The 22,111-nt window shown below is 41.9% G+C and overlaps 1 protein-coding gene across 19 annotated transcripts in view; it reads left to right on the top strand.

Annotated features, from left to right (window-relative positions):
- tbc1d22a (TBC1 domain family, member 22a) overlaps window positions 1-22,111 on the top strand; it is a 227,141-nt gene that overhangs the window by 6,798 nt on the left and 198,232 nt on the right. For 17 of the 19 annotated variants that reach the window (XM_069909537.1, XM_069909539.1, XM_069909529.1 and 14 more), the window contains exons 2-4: window positions 4,702-4,758; window positions 13,624-13,955; window positions 21,715-21,897. In XM_069909537.1, coding sequence (XP_069765638.1) covers window positions 4,702-4,758; window positions 13,624-13,955; window positions 21,715-21,897 — 572 coding nt within the window. The remainder of the gene's footprint in view (window positions 1-4,701; window positions 4,759-13,623; window positions 13,956-21,714; window positions 21,898-22,111) is intronic. The other 2 variants (XM_069909526.1, XM_069909536.1) reach the window with 2 other exon arrangements.

Raw genomic sequence — 22,111 nt, 5'->3', positions numbered from 1 at the left:
ACAGGGGTGGAGGTTGAAATGAGCATAAATGGGAAGGTCAAGGTGGATGAGAAAAGATCCAGCAGGTTACTTGAATTTGGAAAATTCATTGTTCATGCTGTCAGGTTGTGGACTACCAGGTGGAGTATTTGATGCTGCATTTCAAGTTTGTGTTTGCCTTCACTCTGGCAAAGGAGGAGGCTGTTGACAGATGTATGAGAATCGGGAATTAAAATGGCCAACGCTAAAGTAGAAAGTCAAGGACAGATTTGGGGACCGGGCAAAGGTGTTAATTGAAGCTTCAACTGATCTGCACTTGGTTTCAGCCATGTAGAGACGGAGGCTACTCTCAAACTTGTGCTCAGTGTTGTACAAGTTATAATGCAGGAGACCCAAATAGATTAAGGTGCCAATGAGGCAAGGGGCTGCACAGGATGCAAAGAATAGAAAGGGAGAGATTGGAAGACTGGCAGGAGATTGATGGGTGAAAGCAGACAAAGGGGGAAGAACAAAATCAGATGCAGCAAGTTTGGGGAGGGTGAACCCAGCTCCAGCTGCCTGATTTTTTTTTATGGCTCCTCAGTTCATCTATCTTCTGTGGACCTTTCCTCCTCTTTGCATTCTGTAATTTAATTGTTAATTGAAAGTTTTAATAACTTGATGGAGAAGGTTGAACAAGTTGTAGATATGAGGTGTTGCATTTTTGGAGGTCTAATGTGGGTATGACAAATGTAGTGAATGGTGAGGATCTGGGAGATGAGTGCAGCAGAGAGAGATCTGAAGGGTGTGTGCAGCAGAGGGATTTTGGAGTACAGGTATATCGTTCAAATTTATTGTCAGAGTACATGCATGACCTCACACAACCCTGAGATTCATTTTCCTGAATGCCAGTTAGTTTCTGCCTATTGGTAGTGCAAACTGTACTCAATGTTTGTCAGCTCTTGGAGTCTACTTGTTGGAGTAAAGAAGGATGAGGCTGGAACCTCCAGAGACATTTTGGATGCTGAAAGGCCTGGACAGAGTAGATATCGCAAGGTTGTTTCCAAAGGAAGGAGAGTCTCTGACAGGAGGTCACAACTTCAGGACAAAAGGGTGTAAATTCAAAACAAATGAGGAAAAATTTCTTTAATTGGGGAGTAGGGAGTCTGTGGGACTTGCTGCAGGTCGCTGTGGAAGTGGGGTCGTTTGGCGTATTTGAGGCAGAGATTGGCACATATTTGATTAGTCAGGTCTTCAAAGGTTATGGGGAGGAGTGGGGGTGAGTGGGAGGATGGATCAGCTCATGATGAAATGGCAGGAAAGATTTGATGGGCAGATTAACCTCCTTCTGCTTTTTCGAAAATTTTAGTTTTTAGTTTTTGTTTCGCTGATCGCCGTCTCTTCTGGCCCTTTTGATATGAAATTTTTCTTTGAATTTGTTCAACACTTGTGGAATTCATGTTTCAAATAAGTTCACTGGATCTCTCCCTGATCCCTTTTTTTTTCCAGCCCAATAATTCAAATATTATTTAGTCTGTTAAAATTCTCCATGTGGTTGATCTGCCCACCTCCCACTTCTTCACATTTTTTTTCATAGCTTTTAGTTTACCTTGTGAATTTACCAAGTCTGTTTCTACTTGGGTCATTCTTTGCATTAAATCTTCAACCATTTCTTTAATTTCAATCATCCTATTTAACATGTCTCTCACTACAGTTTTGACGCCTGTATTTTCTCAAGGATAATGTTTAGTTCTTGTCCTGACTCTCCAGCTCTGCTGGTCCGGAGGCCACTCTTTCAGACTTTTGTTCGACGTTCCTGGCTGAGTAGAACTTCCTCAGCTTTTGTTTTTTTTTTTGCTACCTTGGTCTCTTGGTACTTGCTTTATCCATTTTTAATGAAAAAATTCTTGATTTTGAGATTTTAATAGTCTTTTTGATACTCTTCACAGAGAGCTCAACCAAAACACACCCCTTGCTTCTATATCTTGTGAAAAGAAATGTAAGCAAATGGCAATACAGAAAACAAGACATTAATAATGTGCAGAGTCTTGATATGAATCTGATTCTATTTGGGAGTCTGATGGAGGGGGAGCAACCGTTTCTGAACCTGGTGGTGCGAGTCTTGTGGCACCTCTACATCTTTCCTGATGGCAGCAGAGAGAACAGAGCCTTTGCTGGGTGGTATGAATCCTTGATGATCACTGCTGTTCTCTGATGAGAACGTTCTCTGTAGATTTTCGTGATGATGGGAAGAGGTTTATGATGTACTGGGCTGTATCTGCTACCCTTTTTGCAGGGCTGTTGCGCAGACGCTGGGGTTATGTCGACCTTCTGCTCTACTGCCTTAGAGCAAATCTAGATTAAATGCAGACCCTTCCCATCTACCCCATCAGTGATTCTCACCGGAGTTTGTATCCCTCCTGATGTTGTTTACAAATGGGCACTTGCAGAGCTGAATGTGATCAGTAATCAAGAAACAGCCCACCCCGATGTAATACAAATCTTAGTCGGAGACTGCAACCAGGCCTGACTCAGAAAACCCTGCCCAACTACTATTAGCATGTAACCTGCTGTGCCAGAGGTCCCAGCACAGTGTCACTGCTATAAGATAAGGAAGCCTACTGTTCTTTCCTGAGACTGCATTTTGGAAAGTCTGATCACCAGGCAGTGCTTTTTCTGCCTTCACACAGACAGTGCCTAAAAAGAGGGGGCTCCAGAGATCAGGACAGCTGGAAGGTGGTTGAAGGAGTCTGAAGAATGGTTACAGGACTTCCTCGCATCAGTAGATTTGGCGGTGTTTGAGGACTCTGCTGAGGATCTGAATGATTGCAGTAGGACTGTCACAGACTTCATCTAAATAGCTGTGAAAGAGTGTACCCCCACCATATTGTTCAAGGTTTTCCACAAACTAGAAGCCCTGGATAAATAATGAAATCCAGAACCTGCTGAGAAGTCAGACCACAAGCAGTTAAGTCTGGAAATTGGGATTGAGATCACTACAGAAGGAGCTGATATGACCAAGGGAAAGCCATCTTCCAGGAAAAATGGAGTTTCTGCATGAAAATGGAAACTGCAGAGGATACCTGACAGTTGTGGTAGGGCCTAAATGACATAACCTGCGACAAACCTAAATCCGGTTCAGTAGGAGCTGGCAAAGCTTCACTCCCAGACAAACTCGATGTCTCTTATGCCTGATTTGACCAAGAGCAAGAAAGAACCACGGTGATCATCTCCTGCCTGTATTTGAGGATGACGTGCTGACTGCCTTCAGGAGACTGAATCTGAGGAAAGCATCTAGTCCGGATGGAGTAGTCGGCTGGCTGTGCTGGATCGTAATCCGGATGTGTATGATCCAGTGATCATTGAAGGGTCTGATGTGGCGAGGGGGAGCAATTCTTGGAGGATCTTTCCTGGACCCAACACATGAATGGCATCATGAAGAAAGCAGGTCAGTGCCCCCACTACCTCGGAGGTTTCATCGGAAACCCTGGCAAATTTCTACAGATGTGTGCTGACCAGCTGCATCACAGACTGGTATGGGGACACCAATACCCCGAGCGTAAAGCCCCACAAAAGATGGTGGACTCAGCCCCGGACTTTACTGGTTAAAAACCCTCCCCACCATTGAATATTCACAGGGAACACTGCTGTCAGAGAGCAGCAGCAGCCATGACGGTCCACACCACTCAGCACATACTCTGTTATTGTTGCTACCATCAGGAAAGAAAGATTTCTACTTTGGTATTTCATTGATTTTTGTTTTCCTTTCTGTATTGAATATTCAGTTGTTTGCATTTCTTTGATTACATGTTCACGCTGTGTACGGTTATTTTCTTGCACTACCAATTAGTGGTAATTCTGCCTTGCCCGCAGGAAAAAGAATCTCACACCTTTGGTTGGACGTGGTTATGTGACTTTGAGGAGCAATCAGATTGTAGCCCATGTCTTTCCCGGTGCTGGAGATTGTCTTTTGGTGACATTGATGAAGAACCAGAGCATTTTACAGCTGCATGTTGCAAACATTTTGCACGAATGACTGTTGAGGGTGATGGATAGGGTGCCAATTGGGTGGGTTGCTTTGTCCTGAGTTTGAATTAATTTGAAATTCTTGGAGCCCATTTCTCATCTATGCTACAAATGGTGGAAAGGCTTCGAAGGTTGGAAGCTTGCTTGCTGTAGGATATCCAACCTCAGTGAAAGGATGAGTTCCACATTTTGTTCATGTTTGATTTCTATTCCTTTGGTATTGTTATTGGGAAAGCAAAAAACTTGCATTTGTAAAGCACTATTTTGATAGATTTAATGGAGCCCTGAGTAGTAGTAATTTGAAAGAAATCACCTGGGGAAAATGGAACATTGTACTTGATTCCTGCATTTGAAGTTGCATTAATTTTAAAACTTGGGGTTATCTAGAGTTATTTTAAAATAAAATTGCATTAACTTGTAATTTATAGCAAATTGATTTCAGAACACTGATTGGTGGAAACTTATGATTTGGAGTGAGAAGGCCAAAAAGACATGTATTTGGTGAAAACTAAACCTAGTCTGAAACTTTTGAGCAAAGATGAGAATGGCAACGTGTAATAGAATGCTTTCTTGGGCTGTTGGGTAACGATCAATCAATCAGTTTGTGGTGTACATAAATATTAATTATGATGGTCTGAAATGTGATTGTATAGCAAAATTTGGTGTTTGATTTCCTGTGATTTACCTTGGACTGATTTTGTCAATTTTACTTTGCAGCATACAACATGTTTATGGAGCTCAGCATCCTCCATTTGATCCTCTTTTACATACAAAGTAGGTGTGAATTAAAAAAAAAATAGTTTAATTTGTATTGCATGATAATGTGAATTGAATTGCTGGATGCTGTACTTGTCAATAACTATTTATTAGGATATCTTGTATTTTGATTATTCCCAAAATGATGTTAGAAAAGCTCAAGAACTTGTGGGAATTAGGAGACCTAAAAGGATCTTGAAATGCCCTTAGCAAGTCAGAATCACAAAGTATTTTGTACTTGTATAAGGAGCGAGAGGGTAGACTGGCAGAATTCTGGATTTAGGCAAGGCTGTCTGTTGTCTCCAGTCTTATTTGTGTGCTACAGAGAGCCCTTTGTTGAATTCCCCAGGAATGATGAGAGCATCAAGACTGATTTAGCCAGACAGTGAAGGCACTCTGATTAAGGACTCCCTGTACATGGACCATGTTACTGTCTTCTGTTCAGATACACCTTTGGTCTGGAGACTGACCAGCATTTGTGGGCAATTTGAGTCTGTATAGGGTGCCAAGGTAAGCCGGAAAAAGAGTGAGGCAATATTCTTTGGCCAAATCAGTCCACCATCCCCCTTCACAGTCTGATCTGACTACCTGAAGGTGCTGGGGATCTGGTTTGGATGGGCTGAGGAGCGTAACAAAAATTGGTTGAAGCAGATTGCAAAGATTCACCAAAAATTGGGTCTATGGGCACGGCGCTCTCAATAATGGAAAGAACCTGGTCATCAGATGCGAGGTGCTCTTGGTGCTGCTGTACATGGCCCATTCCCCACATCTCTGCCTTGGTGGTTACCAGTGTAGTTTTCCAATTCATGTGGGAGTCCAAAATTGATAGGTTCTGAAGGGGTGCCATGTACAAGGGCAATGGGGGCCAAGGTGTACCCAATGTGGCCCTCATCCTGATGACTACCTTCACGTCTGGCTGCATCAGGCTGTGGAACCAAAGTATGAGGACAACAAGTGCCACTATGTGCTGAGGTTCTACCTGTCCCAGGTGTTGTGAAGTGTAGGCTTGGCTTGGTTGGCGTGCAATGTTCCAGTCAGCTGGACTTTGCCACACCACCTATTCTTCATGGAAAAGTTTTTCCAGAACAACATCTTTGATCACAAGGCCATCAGGCAGTGGTCAGCATGGAACCTCCCGCAGAAACTGAGATGAGGACTCGATGAATCTGGTGGGGTGGTTCCTTGAGCAGAATGTCCAGGTCATCTGGCAGAATGCCTCCTCGCCACGGCTTATGAACAAACACCAGAACTTGGCCTGGTTGGCTGTGAGAAGAGTCCTTCTGTACCACTGGAATATCACCCTCTTCACATGTTACCCTTGAGATGACTGCAGTGGAGTGGAGAATGTCACCCACTTCCTTGCTGAATGCAGATTTGCTAATGGTGTGTGGAGAAGGATGCAAGGGTCCTTGAAATGGTTCATCCCCAGTGGCAGCATTGCAAAGGATTCTCTGGTCAATGGGATGCATTCTGAGTCCAACATGCAGAACTGCTGCAAGATCATCAAACCTGTGGAAGATGCTCTTTGGTTTGCCCGAAATCTGTTGGTCTTTAAGCAGACTGAGATGTCAGTCCATGAATGTTGCTGATTGCCACATTACAAGTGGCAGGGGTATGTACTGAAGGATGCATCGAGGCTTGGGGAAGGACTGCAGTCAAGAGTCCACTCATTGAGTGTTGAGTTATTGAGAGAACAAATGTAATATGTACTTTGAGAATATATAGATATGACTGACATTATTATTGTTTTAAAAAGTCTTGAACTTTTTCTTGTTTGTAAATTATTGTCAATAAAGTATATTTTTGGTTTTTTAAAAATTAGTCTAGCAGAATGCCTCATTACCAGTGTGAGGGTGATGAGGGGAAAGAGCAGTTTGGAGTCCTTCCATTACTGGGCATTGAGGGCTGAGATTGAGGGGGAATCTCCTCAGACAATGGAGGAGGAAGTAGCAACAAGGTGCTACAGAGGTGGAAATGCCGCTACTGTAAATAGAAAATGAATGTAACAATGTACATTGACGTGAAACTCAGTGCAAAGAGACTTTAAATGTTTTGGAATGATTTATTGTGAATAAATTCTTTTTTTAAAAGGGTTAGTGCGGGAAAGGTTAAGTCCATTGAAGGACAAAGAAAGGAATTTGTATGTAGAGGAAGTGATTGAGGTCTTAAATTAATACTTGTCAGCAGTATTTATCAAGATGAAGGATGTTGATGATGTCAGGGAAGAGGATGTGGGAATTTAGGAGGAGGTATGTATATTGGGAAAGATCAAAGTGGATAAGTCTTAAGGGGCCTGATGGGGTCTATTGAAGGATCCGAGAAATAGCAGTAGTGAGGTGTCAGAAGATTGGAGAATAGACATTGTGGTTCCATTCTTCAAGGAAGTGCAATGGAGACGAATGAGGAAATTATTTGGCTATTAAACCAATAGTATTGGGAAATTTTTGTGAAAAATTCTCATGGAATGGATTTGCATAACTTTGAAGAATGATTGTCTTATTGGGGATAGTTGGCATGGGGTTGTACAGGGGAAATCCTGTCTCTCCATGATTTGAGTATTTGGGCAATGTGACAAAAATGATTAAAGGGAAGGCAATGGATGTTGTCTCCATGAAATTTAAGCATTTGACCCTCATCTCCAAATCTGATAAAGGGGCACAGACCTGAAACGTTGACTGGTTCTTTTTACATGAAAGCCACTTTACACACATTTTTTCCAGCATTTTTCTGTTCTTAGATTTCTGGCATCAGCGGTATTTCATTTTATTCAATAAGTCCCAATGCTGGATGACCTACACCAAAAGATTCCATTACTTCATAGTTTGCCCAGACTCAAGTCAGGCAGCATTAAAGATAGATCTGGTTTTGGTTCAGTTAAGGTGGTCTTTACAAAAGGGTCCTGGCACACAATATTTACTGGTCATTCTTCCCATGGATACTGCCAGACTTGTTAAGTCCCTCCAGCTTATTGCAGTGTATTCAAAATTCCAGGATCGGAGGTAAAACACAACATCATAGTTGAAGTAAAGTACACTGTTTGACCTGCTCAGTTTCTCCAGTATTGTTTTTACCCTAGCATCTGAGGCCTTTGTTTCTCTATTTACTAACATTACTCATCATCTTCCATCAAACTTTCTTCCACATGCTCCTCAACTCTCCCCATTATCATTTGATTCCATTTTACCCTCCCATTTCTTGAACTTAAATTTTTAAATAATGAATCATTTGAGGGTTTGATGCTTGAAACACGTGTTCCAAATGTGCTTGGATGGAACTCTGAAAAGCAAAACCTCCGAAAACTGAACATTCGCACACCAAAGCTCGCGTTTAGTGCCAAACGTTACCTGACGAGTCCCACCCTGTCCACCGCTGTGGTCTCCGTGTTCCGACCCGTCAGATGCGCCTCTGTTGCTCATGAAATTTGAACACGGTGAAAATGTTAAGAAGAGCTGCAGAGTCCCCTATGCGTAACAGAAGCAGAAAAGGAAGCGTCTGTCATTATCGATAGCAGAGAAAGAGTTATTGGAAAAGCTTGATCCTGGTGTGTCTGTGCAGAGACTTAATGAAGATCATGGTGTAGCAACTACCACCATGTCTGACTTGAAGTAGAAAGATAAGTTGTTGAAGTTTGATAGTAATGAAAAATAGGAAAACAATCATTCTTCAAAGTTATGCAAATCCATTCCATGAGAATTTTTCACAAAAATTTCCCAACACTATTGGTTTAATAGCCTATAATTTCCTCCTTCGTCTCCATTGCACTTCCTTGAAGATTGGAACCACAATGTCTATTCTCCAATCTTCTAACACCTCACTACTGCTTAAAGAAAATAACTATTTCTCGGATCCTTCAATAGACCCCATCAGGCCCTTAAGACTTATCCACTTTGATCTTTCCCAATACACATACCTCCTCCTAAATTCCAACATCCTCTTCCCTGACATCATCAACATCCTTCATCTTGATAAATACTGCTGACAAGTATCAGACAAAAAAAAAGCAGATCGTGACCGTGTGCTGATTGGGTGGGTTTGACAACGAAGAAATGAATGTATATCATTGACTGGTTTGCTTTTTGTGAAACAAGCTAGAAAATTCTTTGAAGAACTGAACCTTGAAGGCGAGTGTGAATATTCACAAGGTTGGCAGAAATTTAAGGAGTTGAATAGGTGAAAATCTGTGGTGAAAAGCTTTTGCCAAGATGGTATGTGATGAAAACTTGCATCCATAGCAAATTTACAATGTTGGTGAAATGGCTCTACTGGTATTATGTCCTTAGAAAAACATTAATGAAGGTTGAAAGGGCACCATCAGATTTCAAGAATGCTCAAGACATTGAGTGTGCAAATGCTTCAGGCACACAAAAGTTAAGATTGGCAGTGCTTGCAAAAAGTCAACAGCTGAGATGTTTCAAAGGTGTAACAAAGTTGACTGCATTATTATGCAAAAAAGTACACTAGTAATTTTATGGTCTATCTTTTATCTCCCTTCATTTACTACACCCCCTCAGTCCAGTGTCTCCGCAACTCCCCTCCTGTCCAGCACCCACTTTCCCCCCCCCCCTCACTTTGTCTATAGACCTTACAAGTTGGAGTGCCCTTGTACTGTGCAAAACTGAAATCCGCGCAATCACTTAATGTACTGCCATTACTATTATTATCAGAAGAATTCCGAAAAGTGTCTGGTCCCGAAGGTTTAAGATAAAAGATTGAGTGCCGGTACTCCTGTGACACCTCCATTGTGCTTCCAGGTCCTTTCCACTCTTACTTCCATTGTGCTTCCAGGTCCTTTCCACTCTTACTTCCATTGTGCTTCCAGGTCCTTTCCATTCTTACTTCCATTGTGCTTCCAGGTCCTTTCCACTCTTACTTCCATTGTGCGTCCAGGTCCTTTCCACTCTTACTTCCATTGTGCTTCCAGGTCCTTTCCACTCTTACTTCCATTGTGCTTCCAGGTCCTTTCCACTCTTACTTCCATTGTGCTTCCAGGTCCTTTCCACTCTTACTTCCATTGTGCTTCCAGGTCCTTTCCACTACTCTTACTTCCATTGTGCTTCCAGGTCCTTTCCATTCTTACTTCCATTGTGCTTCCAGGTCCTTTCCACTCTTACTTCCATTGTGCTTCTAGGTCCGTTCCACTCTTACTTCCATTGTGCTTCCAGGTCCTTTCCACTCTTACTTCCATTGTGCTTCCAGGTCCTTTCCATTCTTACTTCCATTGTGCTTCCAGGTCCTTTCCATTCTTACTTCCATTGTGCTTCCAGATCCTTTCCACTCTTACTTCCATTGTGCTTCCAGGTCCTTTTCACTCTTACTTCCATTGTGCTTCCAGGTCCTTTCCATTCTTACTTCCATTGTGCTTCCAGGTTCTTTCCAATCTTACTTCCATTGTGCTTCCAGGTCCTTTCCACTCTTACTTCCATTGTGCTTCCAGGTCCTTTCCATTCTTACTTCCATTGTGCTTCCAGGTCCTTTCCACTCTTACTTCCATTGTGCTTCCAGGTCCTTTCCACTCTTACTTCCATTGTGCTTCCAGGTCCTTTCCACTCTTACTTCCATTGTGCTTCCAGGTCCTTTCCATTCTTACTTCCATTGTGCTTCCAGGTCCTTTCCATTCTTACTTCCATTGTGCTTCCAGGTCCTTTCCACTCTTATTTCCATTGTGCTTCCAGGTCCTTTCCATTCTTACTTCCATTGTGCTTCCAGGTCCTTTCCATTCTTACTTCCATTGTGCTTCCAGGTCCTTTCCACTCTTACTTCCATTGTGCTTCCAGGTCCTTTTCACTCTTACTTCCATTGTGCTTCCAGGTCCTTTCCATTCTTACTTCCATTGTGCTTCCAGGTTCTTTCCAATCTTACTTCCATTGTGCTTCCAGTTTCTTTCTAATCTTACTTCCATTGTGCTTCCAGGTTCTTTCCACTCTTACTTCCATTGTGCTTCCAGGTCCTTTCCATTCTTACTTCCATTGTGCTTCCAGGTCCTTTCCACTCTTACTTCCATTGTGCTTCCAGGTCCTTTTCACTCTTACTTCCATTGTGCTTCCAGGTCCTTTCCATTCTTACTTCCATTGTGCTTCCAGGTCCTTTCCACTCTTACTTCCATTGTGCTTCCAGGTCCTTTCCATTCTTACTTCCATTGTGCTTCCAGGTCCTTTCCACTCTTACTTCCATTGTGCTTCCAGGTCCTTTCCACTCTTACTTCCATTGTGCTTCCAGGTCCTTTCCACTCTTACTTCCATTGTGCTTCCAGGTCCTTTTCACTCTTACTTCCATTGTGCTTCCAGGTCCTTTCCATTCTTACTTCCATTGTGCTTCCAGGTTCTTTCCAATCTTACTTCCATTGTGCTTCCAGGTTCTTTCTAATCTTACTTCCATTGTGCTTCCAGGTTCTTTCCACTCTTACTTCCATTGTGCTTCCAGGTCCTTTCCATTCTTACTTCCATTGTGCTTCCAGGTCCTTTCCACTACTCTTACTTCCATTGTGCTTCCAGGTCCTTTCCATTCTTACTTCCATTGTGCTTCCAGGTCCTTTCCACTCTTACTTCCATTGTGCTTCTAGGTCCGTTCCACTCTTACTTCCATTGTGCTTCCAGGTCCTTTCCACTCTTACTTCCATTGTGCTTCCAGGTCCTTTCCATTCTTACTTCCATTGTGCTTCCAGGTCCTTTCCATTCTTACTTCCATTGTGCTTCCAGATCCTTTCCATTCTTACTTCCATTGTGCTTCCAGGTCCTTTCCATTCTTACTTCCATTGTGCTTCCAGATCCTTTCCACTCTTACTTCCATTGTGCTTCCAGGTCCTTTCCATTCTTACTTCCATTGTGCTTCCAGGTCCTTTCCATTCTTACTTCCATTGTGCTTCCAGGTCCTTTCCACTCTTACTTCCATTGTGCTTCCAGGTCCTTTTCACTCTTACTTCCATTGTGCTTCCAGGTCCTTTCCATTCTTACTTCCATTGTGCTTCCAGGTTCTTTCCAATCTTACTTCCATTGTGCTTCCAGGTTCTTTCTAATCTTACTTCCATTGTGCTTCCAGGTTCTTTCCACTCTTACTTCCATTGTGCTTCCAGGTCCTTTCCATTCTTACTTCCATTGTGCTTCCAGGTCCTTTCCACTCTTACTTCCATTGTGCTTCCAGGTCCTTTTCACTCTTACTTCCATTGTGCTTCCAGGTCCTTTCCATTCTTACTTCCATTGTGCTTCCAGGTTCTTTCCAATCTTACTTCCATTGTGCTTCCAGATTCTTTCCAATCTTACTTCCATTGTGCTTCCAGGTTCTTTCCAATCTTACTTCCATTGTGCTTCCAGTTTCTTTCCACTCTTACTTCCATTGTGCTTCCAGGTCCTTTCCACTCTTACTTCCATTGTGCTTCCAGGTCCTTTCCACTCTTACTTCCATTGTGCTTCCAGGTCCTTTCCACTCTTACTTCCATTGTGCTTCCAGGTCCTTTCCACTCTTACTTCCATTGTGCTTCCAGGTCCTTTCCACTCTTACTTCCATTGTGCTTCCAGGTCCTTTCCACTCTTACTTCCATTGTGCTTCCAGGTCCTTTCCACTCTTACTTCCATTGTGCTTCCAGGTCCTTTCCACTCTTACTTCCATTGTGCTTCCAGGTCCTTTCCACTCTTACTTTCATTGTGCAGCGGTCTTGCTTTCTGACCTGAGTCGTGTCCCTATTCTCCTTTAAATTCTTCAGGGATAACTTAACCCCTTTCTTTATATCGTGTTGCCTTCATTGTCCTATCATCTCTATTACAGAGGTGAAACATTGTCGCTACATAATACTTCTTTCTCTGCTCTCCCAAGAGAAATACGGAATTTAATTTTATTTATTTTTGTATGATAAGCTGTGGGGCATTACACTCCCACTAATGTTTGTTTTTTTTGCCTCCACTTATCTGAAGTCCACATGGAAACCATTATTTTGTCTTGCCATTCAGCTGAACTGTCAAATGCTTGGATGTCATTTTGAACAGTTAAGATTGGAACAACCAAGCTCTTGTGGAGCTCTGTCTTTTCTTGGTTCAGACTTGGGGAATAACTGAAGATCCAACGAAGTTCAAACCATACACCCTTGATTTGCAAGCTTGTGTTGCTCAATTGATATACAGAGTTTTGTCCATAAGGCTTGGATATCGATAACTTAGTGAGCGCCGAACAAGGCTGAGGCTGCTTCTTGAACTTCACTTATCAGGGGCACTTTCATATTTTGGCCAGACACCCTTGATTGGTGTTTCACAACTACCTTGTGCTGTTTGAGTGTTCTGTATCAGTCTCTTGATCTCCTCAGCCTTGATCAGCTCAATGGGCAGCAATCAGGACAGAACCATCAACTCCTTTGCAGCCAATGTACGCATAATTTTTGACCTTTATGCACATTATAATGTTCATTAAGATGATAATTGTTCAAGACCATTCACAAGTTTAAGAATATCCTAATCCCACCTGCTCTTCCACACAATTCCTCATTCTGATCACTGCTTGATCTGGAGCTCATGGTTCATGTTGAACCTAGTTGTCCTTTCCTAGAAATATTGATTACTCTAGGTTAATCGTAGAATACAAATAAAATCTAGAACTATTTTTCTCTTCCTCAAGCAGTGGTTGGCACAATGCCAGTGACCTGGGTTTGAATCTCCTTTTTCTGAAGTAATGGACAATGTGAAGGAAGATGATGGTTAACAGCCACCCGATGGTGATGATTTTCAATTCAAATACTGACATTTTTCTCTAAAAATACTGCATGAAATGTTAAAGCATAAACAATTTTTCAGCTCTTTTTGATGTAACAAAATTAAGTCAATAAGACAATGCAAAATCTTAACACTGTTCATTGAAAGATTGTACCAATGTATCTGAAACCGTAAATTTCTTTGCTTACAGCCTGCTCAAAGCAAATTCGAAGTTGCATTTGGCGTCCTTGAGGACAAAGAAGGTGACAACTTTCCAGGAGTTTGAGAGTATTACAAGTGATGCTTGGGATGTCGGTGATGATGATGACCTCTTGGCGATGGCTGCTCAAAATCTGAATACTGATGTTGTCATGGAAACGGCAAATAAAGTAATTCAAAGACATAGCAAATCACAGGAGCAGAAGCAGCTGGACAAACCAGTAGAGGCAAATCAAGAACAATTGAACAATCTGGAGAAAACAGGCAGTCATGTGGAAAACATCGTCAAGTCTAACAGTGGCTGTGAGCATGACGCATCCACAGGTAATCTGAATTTTTGATTTTGCACTCCAGTTGAATGTTTTTAAAGTGGGGAACATGTTTTTTTTAATGCTTTCCTAAAATGCAGGCCTTGTTTCCTTCCGTAGCTTGTTTGACTTGTTAAATCTTTATTGGGAGAATTCAAAACCCTACAGTTTGCATTTTGACAGGAGACTAAATTCAATTCACAATTGGTTTTACTTGCCTCACATTTAAAATTGATGGCCGAAGTTTTGATTTAATGTTATTGCTTGCCTCTCCTGACCAGACTTTGCGGTCTTGTCAGCCTGCTTGATTGACCATTTTGTTTTCTTCAGTCCGAGGAGAGAAATTATTGGTTTAGTTTTTCTTTTCAAAAAAATGAAAAATTTATTAATTTGATACCTTGTTACAGGAGGAGATCATTCCAATTTTTGGACATGCATTTGCTTCCGATTTTCCTCCTCTTTTATAAACAATGTGTTACTTGCCTGTCAACTTCAATTCGATTATTTTCAATTTAAAAAAAAAAACTTTTATGGGATGATAGAATTTTCAGCACCTATTGTTTTTTTTTAAGCACCAACAATAACAGAGGTAACTCTACATAGTTAATAATTTTCATTTAAAATATGCTACCAAAGAAAGCATTCCTTTGTTGACTCTCCGAGAAATTCCATCAATTCCATTTCCCTGTCACTTGTTCTCTATCATATTGCTCAAATCCACTCTAATTTTTCTTTCATCTATATGCAGAAGGGATAATTTGCAGTAAGCAATCTGCCATTTGCATATTACTTGGATGTGGGGGGAAATCCTGCCAAAGTGCTCACTGGAAGGACATGCAAACCATGAACAAACAGTACCTGAGGTTGCGGTTGAATTTGGATCTCTGGAGCTGAGAAAGAGCTGTGCTACTTGGTGTAACAATACAAATGGTTATGTTGTTTGTGGAGATGCAAAGTATGTTTTCGTAAGTTATTTACTAATCATGTTTCAATTTTATGGTTGAACTATTTCAGAAAGTCATTGACGTGGTCTAATTCATTAGTTGAGCTCATCCTTTCAGGGGCTGAATGTATCCTTGCCTCCATGACTGCACAAATGCTATGTGGAATATCTGGCTTTTTTAAACGAGGACCATGGTAATGAATCTGAAAGTGGATAAGTGGACTTTATCTGTGGATGAGTGTGTCCCCACCAAATCGTTCATTGTTTTCTCCAACCAGAGGCCCTGGATGAACAATGAAATCTGGAACCTGTTGAGATCCAGATCACAGGCATTTAAGTCTGGAGATCCAGATCAATACAGAATGAATGGGTATGACCTGAGAAAAGTGGTCTCCCAGCAGAAGTGGAAATTCTGGATAAAAATGGAAACAACAAGGGACACACCGCAACTGGGCAGAGCCTAAACCTGCTACAAAACACAACCTGGTGACATCGCAGATGGGAAAAGCTTCAGTCCCAGAGGATGCCAGATCTGACCATAGTAACAGCGAAGAACCACCTCTTTGCATCCCCATGTTCCCTGATGATCCTATCCTGTCCACTCTGAGGATGACGTGCATGCTGCCTTCAGGAAAGCGATCTGAGGAAAGCATCTGGCCTGGATGGAGTACCTGGCTGAGTATTAAAAATCTGTGCTGACCAACTTAACATTGTATTCACAGATATCTTCAATATCTCACTCGAGCAAGGTATGGTATCCACCTGTTTCAAACAGATGCCAATCATGCTGGAGCCCAAGAAGAGTAGTAACCTGCTTTAATGACTGTTAACTAGTAGCACTAAGGTCAACTGTGATGATGTTTTGCAAAGTTGGTGTTGAAGCATGTCTGCTCCTCTCTGAGCAGTGATATAGATAGTTCCAGTTCTCCTATTATAGCACCAGGTCTATGGCAAAGCCTTGAACACTGGACAGTAAAGAGGTAGTCATCAGGATGCTCTTTATTGACTCCAGTTCAGCATTTAACACCATCATCCCCTTCAGAACTGAGCAGCAAACTCCAAAACCTGGTACTCAACACCCCACTGGGTAATTTGAACCTGGATTTTCTCACCTACAGACCACAATCAGTGAGGATTGGTTAGAACACCTCCATCAATACCACCACCACAGGGCTGCATTCTTGGGCCCCTGCTCTACCCATTTTCCACCTAAGGCTGTGTGGCCCGGTACGACAAGAGCATCATCTACAAATTTGTCAATGATAACCATGGTAGTCAGTTGTACCATGAAAGATAATGAGTTAGCATACAGGAGGGAGGTTGGAAACTTGGCTAAATGGTTTGCCAACAACCTTGCACTCAATGTCACCAAAACTAAGGAGATAATTGTTGACTTCAAGAAGGGAAAGCCAAAAGTATACAATCCAGCGATCATTGGGGGATCAGAGATAGAAAGAGTCAGCAAATTTAAGTTCTTGGGAGTCACTATCTCAGAGGATATTTCCTGGACCCAACACACTAATGGCCTCGTGAAGAGAGCACATCAGCGCCTCTACTTGCTCAGGAGTTTGTGGAGTTTTGGTATGACAGCAGAAACCCTGGCAAATTACAAAAGTGTGGTGTAAAGTGTGCTGACTGCATCACAGTCTGATATGGGGACACCAATACCCTTCCAAAAAGTAGTTGATTTGGCTAGGGACATCTCAGGCAAAACCCTTCCCCACTATAGAGAACATCGACAAGGAGTGTTGCTGTCGGAGTGCAACATCAATCATCAAGGATCCACATGATCTGTTCTCGCTGTTACCATCAGGAAAGAGGTATAGGTGCCACAAAACTCCCCACAAAGTTCCAGAAAAGCTACTACCCCTCCCAACATCAGGCTCCTCAACATCAAACTCCATCAGGGACTCATCTGAGGGACTCTTGTGAACTTAATTGATTAAATAAAAACCTGTATTGCAGTCAGTCTGTTTACATTCATTACCTGTTTTAACATGCTTCCCAAGTTATTTCTTTGTTTACATGTTTACGCTGTGTACAGTCTTTTTGCACAACCAATAATTGGTAATTCTGCTTTGCCCACAGGAAAAAAAGAATCTCAGGGTTGTATGTGATGCCATGTATGTACTCTTGACAATAAATCTGAAATAAGAGTTGAATTAATTTTAAATTTGGATATTCTTGATTTGTTAAATTGAGCACTTTCCCCAATGATCCAGAAGTTATCTGAGTAGAGTGCCATGAAAATTGATTTGCAGTATAAAGCATTCAATCTATTATTAATGCTGCAGTGACATTCAAGCAGTCTGGTGTTACTGCATCCATTTTGTGTTGATATGAATGTGAAAGAATGGACGAGTCCTTTCCCACAAAGAATGGAAAACCACTTTTGATTGTCTCGTAGTTAATGCTGATTAATCCTGGTAACATCCAATGTATGTCTTTTGTACCCTCTCCTTAGCTTTCCTATCCTTCCTGTAATGCAGTAAACAACAATACTTTAAAAGTGGCCTGACCATAGTTTTGTTCAGCTGCAATGTGACTCTGGAGCTTTTACCCTCTTGACAAGAGTGTTGGTCAGGTGGAGATTGAAGGCGATGGGGTGGCCTGGGAGCTTGGCCAAAAAGGTAATCAGCGTCAGCTGCTCCGAGCCGGCAGCCAAGAGGGGCAGAGGCTGGACATGAGGTGCAGAGCTGCAGGAGGAATGGGTGGTCAGGGTAGTGGAGATGAGCACCGGCGGCTTTCAGGTGCTCCACTCACTCATTGGACTGGCCCTCAGAATACCCTAGCAGTACAGTGCAGTCATGCGCCCTCCAACCACCCCCCCCCCCCCCCCCCCATCTAACACCAAATGTGGCAGCAGGGGTACAGTGCTGCTGAGTCCAGAGTTTACGGAGCACCGCACCAGATCGTGGTGATGGCTCAATATAGAAGCAATGTCCATAGTCCCCCATGTAGCTGGAACAGCTCTGCTCCTGCGTTGAGCTAGCTGCCACCTGCTTCTCTCCCACTGGTTGCTGGGGGCCAAGAGTCAACTTTCCACCTCAGGTAAGAGGGTGCCCACAGGCACTTGGTGGCGGCGGGGTGGGGGGGGGGTGTGGTCCCACTGAAAACGAAGAATTTATCATGAGAAATTAATGTTACTTGTGTGTAATGTCATGTACCAAAAAGTGCCAGTTTTTGGAGGTTGTCAGAGTTTGGAATCCTGGATAAAGGGTTAGACACCTGTATTGAACTGAGAGATGGAGAAATGTATCCTCATAAAGAGTAGAGAAATTTCTGGAGTTCCTTGCCCCAGAAGGTGTGGCGGCTAGCTTATTAAAAGCATTGGAGAGTTGGGAGATCTGGCAGGTGTGACTGAGGATTGGAGCTTGGGGAATTATCACTGATAACCATGCGGAACGTTGGGGTAAGCATGGGGGCTAGGTTGTCTATACCTATTTGCTTCTGTGCTTGTGGTGTCAGCAGAAACAATTGCATTTTAAATGTTAGTATGAGTGCTTGAGCTATAACCTGTCTGTCTATTCCTTTCTCGGTTGTGAAAAATTGTTGTATTTTTATAATGTATAGATATGTTTTTGGATTTTTTATAGTGTAGGTCACAAACACAATCGTTTCGCAACACTGATCTCATTTAAAATGCCAGAGCTCTGCTCAAGCCAGACAGTCCATTCTCCCAATACCTTTGTAAAGACAATGGCAAATGCTTTGCTGAAGGACTTCACAAGTAGGTGTTAATTAGACATGCTGTGGAGTAATGGATTATTGTTTTGGAAAGCAACAGATGAACGGACTCAGAAGATTGGGTCCAGTGCTGAAATCTGTCTGAAGGCAGTTTGCTGTTTTAGGAAGGTCGTGTGGTTTTGCGGGGAGGGAGAGACTGATGGTTTTCTGCAGTGGCTTTTGGAATCTGGTTTTGAAATTCTATTTTGAAGACAGGTTGTGAGTTCTGAGGTCAGCCTGTTCAAACGCCTTTTGGTCCATACAAGAGGAGATGGCTGGCTGTATAATGTTTTGCCTGAGATCAGGGAAACAAAAAAGGAACTCTGCGGTGACCTTAAAGAAAGAGGTTATCATCTGGAAAACCCTAATGTGGCAAGTTTCTTCGGCAAGGCACTGAAGTAGCTGATCGGAAGGAATCAATTTTGTGTCCAACGAGCAACAAATATCTTTGAAAACCAACAAGAACCTTCCTGAGTGATAAACATTTACTTTTTAAGCACCAAAGCCTGGTGAAGACTCATAAAGGTTGAATTCTGTGCACAGTATAAGAATTGCCTGATACCAGTGAACTTGGAGGAGTGAGATTGGACTGTGAATCAAAGAACTTTCCTGAACTTACACACACACACACACACACACACACACACACACACACACACACACACACACACACACACACACACACACACACTACATACATGTATGCTTAGAATTAGAAGGGGATTGTTAATAGTAATAAGTTAAAGTTTGATCCCGTTTTTATGCTTAAAGAAAACTAAAAGCATCTTTTGTTCAAGTAACCATGTTTCTTGGTGAATTTCTATTGCTGCTGGGTTTTGGGGTCCTCTGGGCCCGTATCACTGTCCATTGACGTGAGTTGCAAACAGCCTCATGGAAATTTGATGCCTCTGTGTTGGAGACCTCAACTTCATGAGATGTGAGGGAAAATAATGGATGATGAATCTGTTCAAAATGTAGGGCGAGGGGAGAAAAGAACAAAGGAAAAGAAAAATGTAAAAGAATGAAATGAGAGTAAAATTAAATGAGAGAATCAAATATATATTTGTATTGGTGTAATTGCTTTCCTCAGGATCATAACAAACAACTTCTATACCCATACCAAATGGGACAAGTGGAATAATAAAAACTGGGTTGGGGAGAACATGTGAAAAAGAATAGTGGAATTATCTGACCTTGCAACTTTCTGGTCCATTAATTCAATATAATGTCCCTTGATAAATGATCTGTTGATGTTCTTTGGGTTTGTGTCTTTGCAGTGTAAGAGGATGAGGACAGATGTCTGAGTGACAGTTTATGATGGGTGACTGTGCTTAAGGTTGAGCACAAGGGGTGAATTTAGATGTTCTTTCATGTGCCTGCCAATCCATGGTGGTCTCCCCAGAAATCTGTTTGATTTTTCTCATTTTAGAGGCAATTGTGTGTGGCAAATGCAGCACAATAAATGAAGGTTGATCACGGCTTGACTTTGGAAGAATTCTCAGCCTGTACATGAAGGCATGCATTTTGTTTCCTGTGCTTGCACCCAATATGGCGTGGGGAAGGTCATGGGATTGATGACGGAGGAGTGACTTGTTAACGGAATGTGGAGTGGGGGAAAGGTTGATTGTATTTGGTGGCACAAGACGAAGATGGGAAAAGAGACCATTGAGTGGCGGAATAGAAGATGAGATAAAGGAAGGCCTGCATGGTGCTGCCAAAGTGGGTGAGGACTGAGAATAGAAGTAAAGCCAATGGAACAGACATGTTCATTTCCTTTGCAGCCCAAAGGAAGTGATTCTCGTTATTGGGGAAAAATTGAATGCACTGGGAAGAAGCCGCCATTGTCCGAGCAGTTGGAGGATGGTGGTCTGTGATGGACAAAAGGACCAGAGTTGATACGAGGCGAAACACTTTTTTTGTAATGGGTGGGTTGAATTTTGAAGGCAGCACCAGACTAGTTTGAATATGAAAATAGTAACAATTTAAAAATGGAATTTAATACAGATGTTAAATAAATTCTAGGATATCAGAAAATGCAGCTTTGTGGACTGCTCTTGTGAAAGAGTCATGTCAGGATGACTGGTTCACAAAGATATGTGTACTTTATTCTTAAAATTTGTCTGAAACTAACCCTCTAATTGCAGGCCAAGTTTGCAAAACAATGGACCCTGTAGAGCAGTGGTTCCTCTCCTTTTACTTTCCACTCACACACCACTTTAAGTATTCCCTATGCCACAAGTGTTCTGTGATGAATAAGGGATTGCTTAAGGTGGTAGGTGGGTAGAAATAAAAAGGTTGAAAACCATTGTTTTAATTGTACCTAATTGTCTCGTTATGTGCACTGTTTCATAACTCCAAAGGAAATGGGCCAGTGTCCATTTTTCTCAAGCAAAATATTTCAATAATATTGGGTCTAGAGCAGTGATTCTCAACCTTCCCTTCCTACTCATATCCCACCTTAAGCAATCCCTTACTAATCACAGAACATGTATGGCATAGGGAATACAAAGTGGTGTGTGAGTGGAAAGGTTGGGAACCACTGCGTGTAGAGGAACAGAAAAATCACGGAGAAAAGCCTCTGGATTGATTTGTTTATCAGCAAGCTGTATTCCAAAAATTGCTGCTGGTTTCAGAATCAGATGAATTTCAGTCCTTTGTGGCAGCATCTTGATGCAAACATTCATATTATAACCATCTTACAACATTACTATAAAAAAGAAATAGAATACAGCATGAACACAGCATATGATGAAAGTTTCATTGTGATTCCAAACTTAAAATGCCTCTATATTTTACTATAAACCTATTTACTTGACAAATGGCAAAATATATAAAATCTCATTCCAGAGGCTTTTTAAAACTTGCCCATAAACAAACATTCAGCCATAGCTTCAGTAATCTCTGGTTTTGCATGACAATGCGCTCAACTATCTTTGAAAGCCTGAACCCACTTGAAGAATGGTCTTTTAATAGTATTTTACATACAGTGTATCCACCTGCATTTCCAAAATGTATGGTCTGCAATAGAAATTTAAATTAATTTTGCATTTTGTATGAAATTTCAAATGCAGAATTTGTTTTTATTTATATTTTATCCAATTTGTAGGTTTAAATCTTCTTGAGAAGACCTCCTCACAGGGGCAGTCACCTGTGCCTTCTACATCGCCAACTCCATTAGCAGCACGAATTGCAGAACAGGATCCCTCACAAGGTCCTTTAATGACGGAGAGGGAAATAACTCGATTAGAAAAATTCAGACAGCTGTTGGCGGGTCCAAATACTGATTTGGGTAAGCTTAAATTCATGTGAAGTGAAAAGGCCCTCTGAACACATAAAAGAATCCTATACTGCGATAAACAAATTGGATGTGGTCACATTATCCATCTCCTATTTGAGGAAGGGCAACCATTTCTTTATCATTCACCCATTTATTTTAGCATAGTAAAACCCAAAACCTGTTGGCACATTCCAGGCTGCAGGATTACTTGCTGAAGTGACATACT

Source organism: Narcine bancroftii, chromosome 13 (genome assembly GCF_036971445.1).
Source record: "Narcine bancroftii isolate sNarBan1 chromosome 13, sNarBan1.hap1, whole genome shotgun sequence".
NCBI lineage: Eukaryota > Metazoa > Chordata > Chondrichthyes > Torpediniformes > Narcinidae > Narcine > Narcine bancroftii.
The sequence above is the reverse complement of the archived record's forward strand: the minus strand, read 5'-3'. Positions and strand labels throughout refer to the sequence as shown.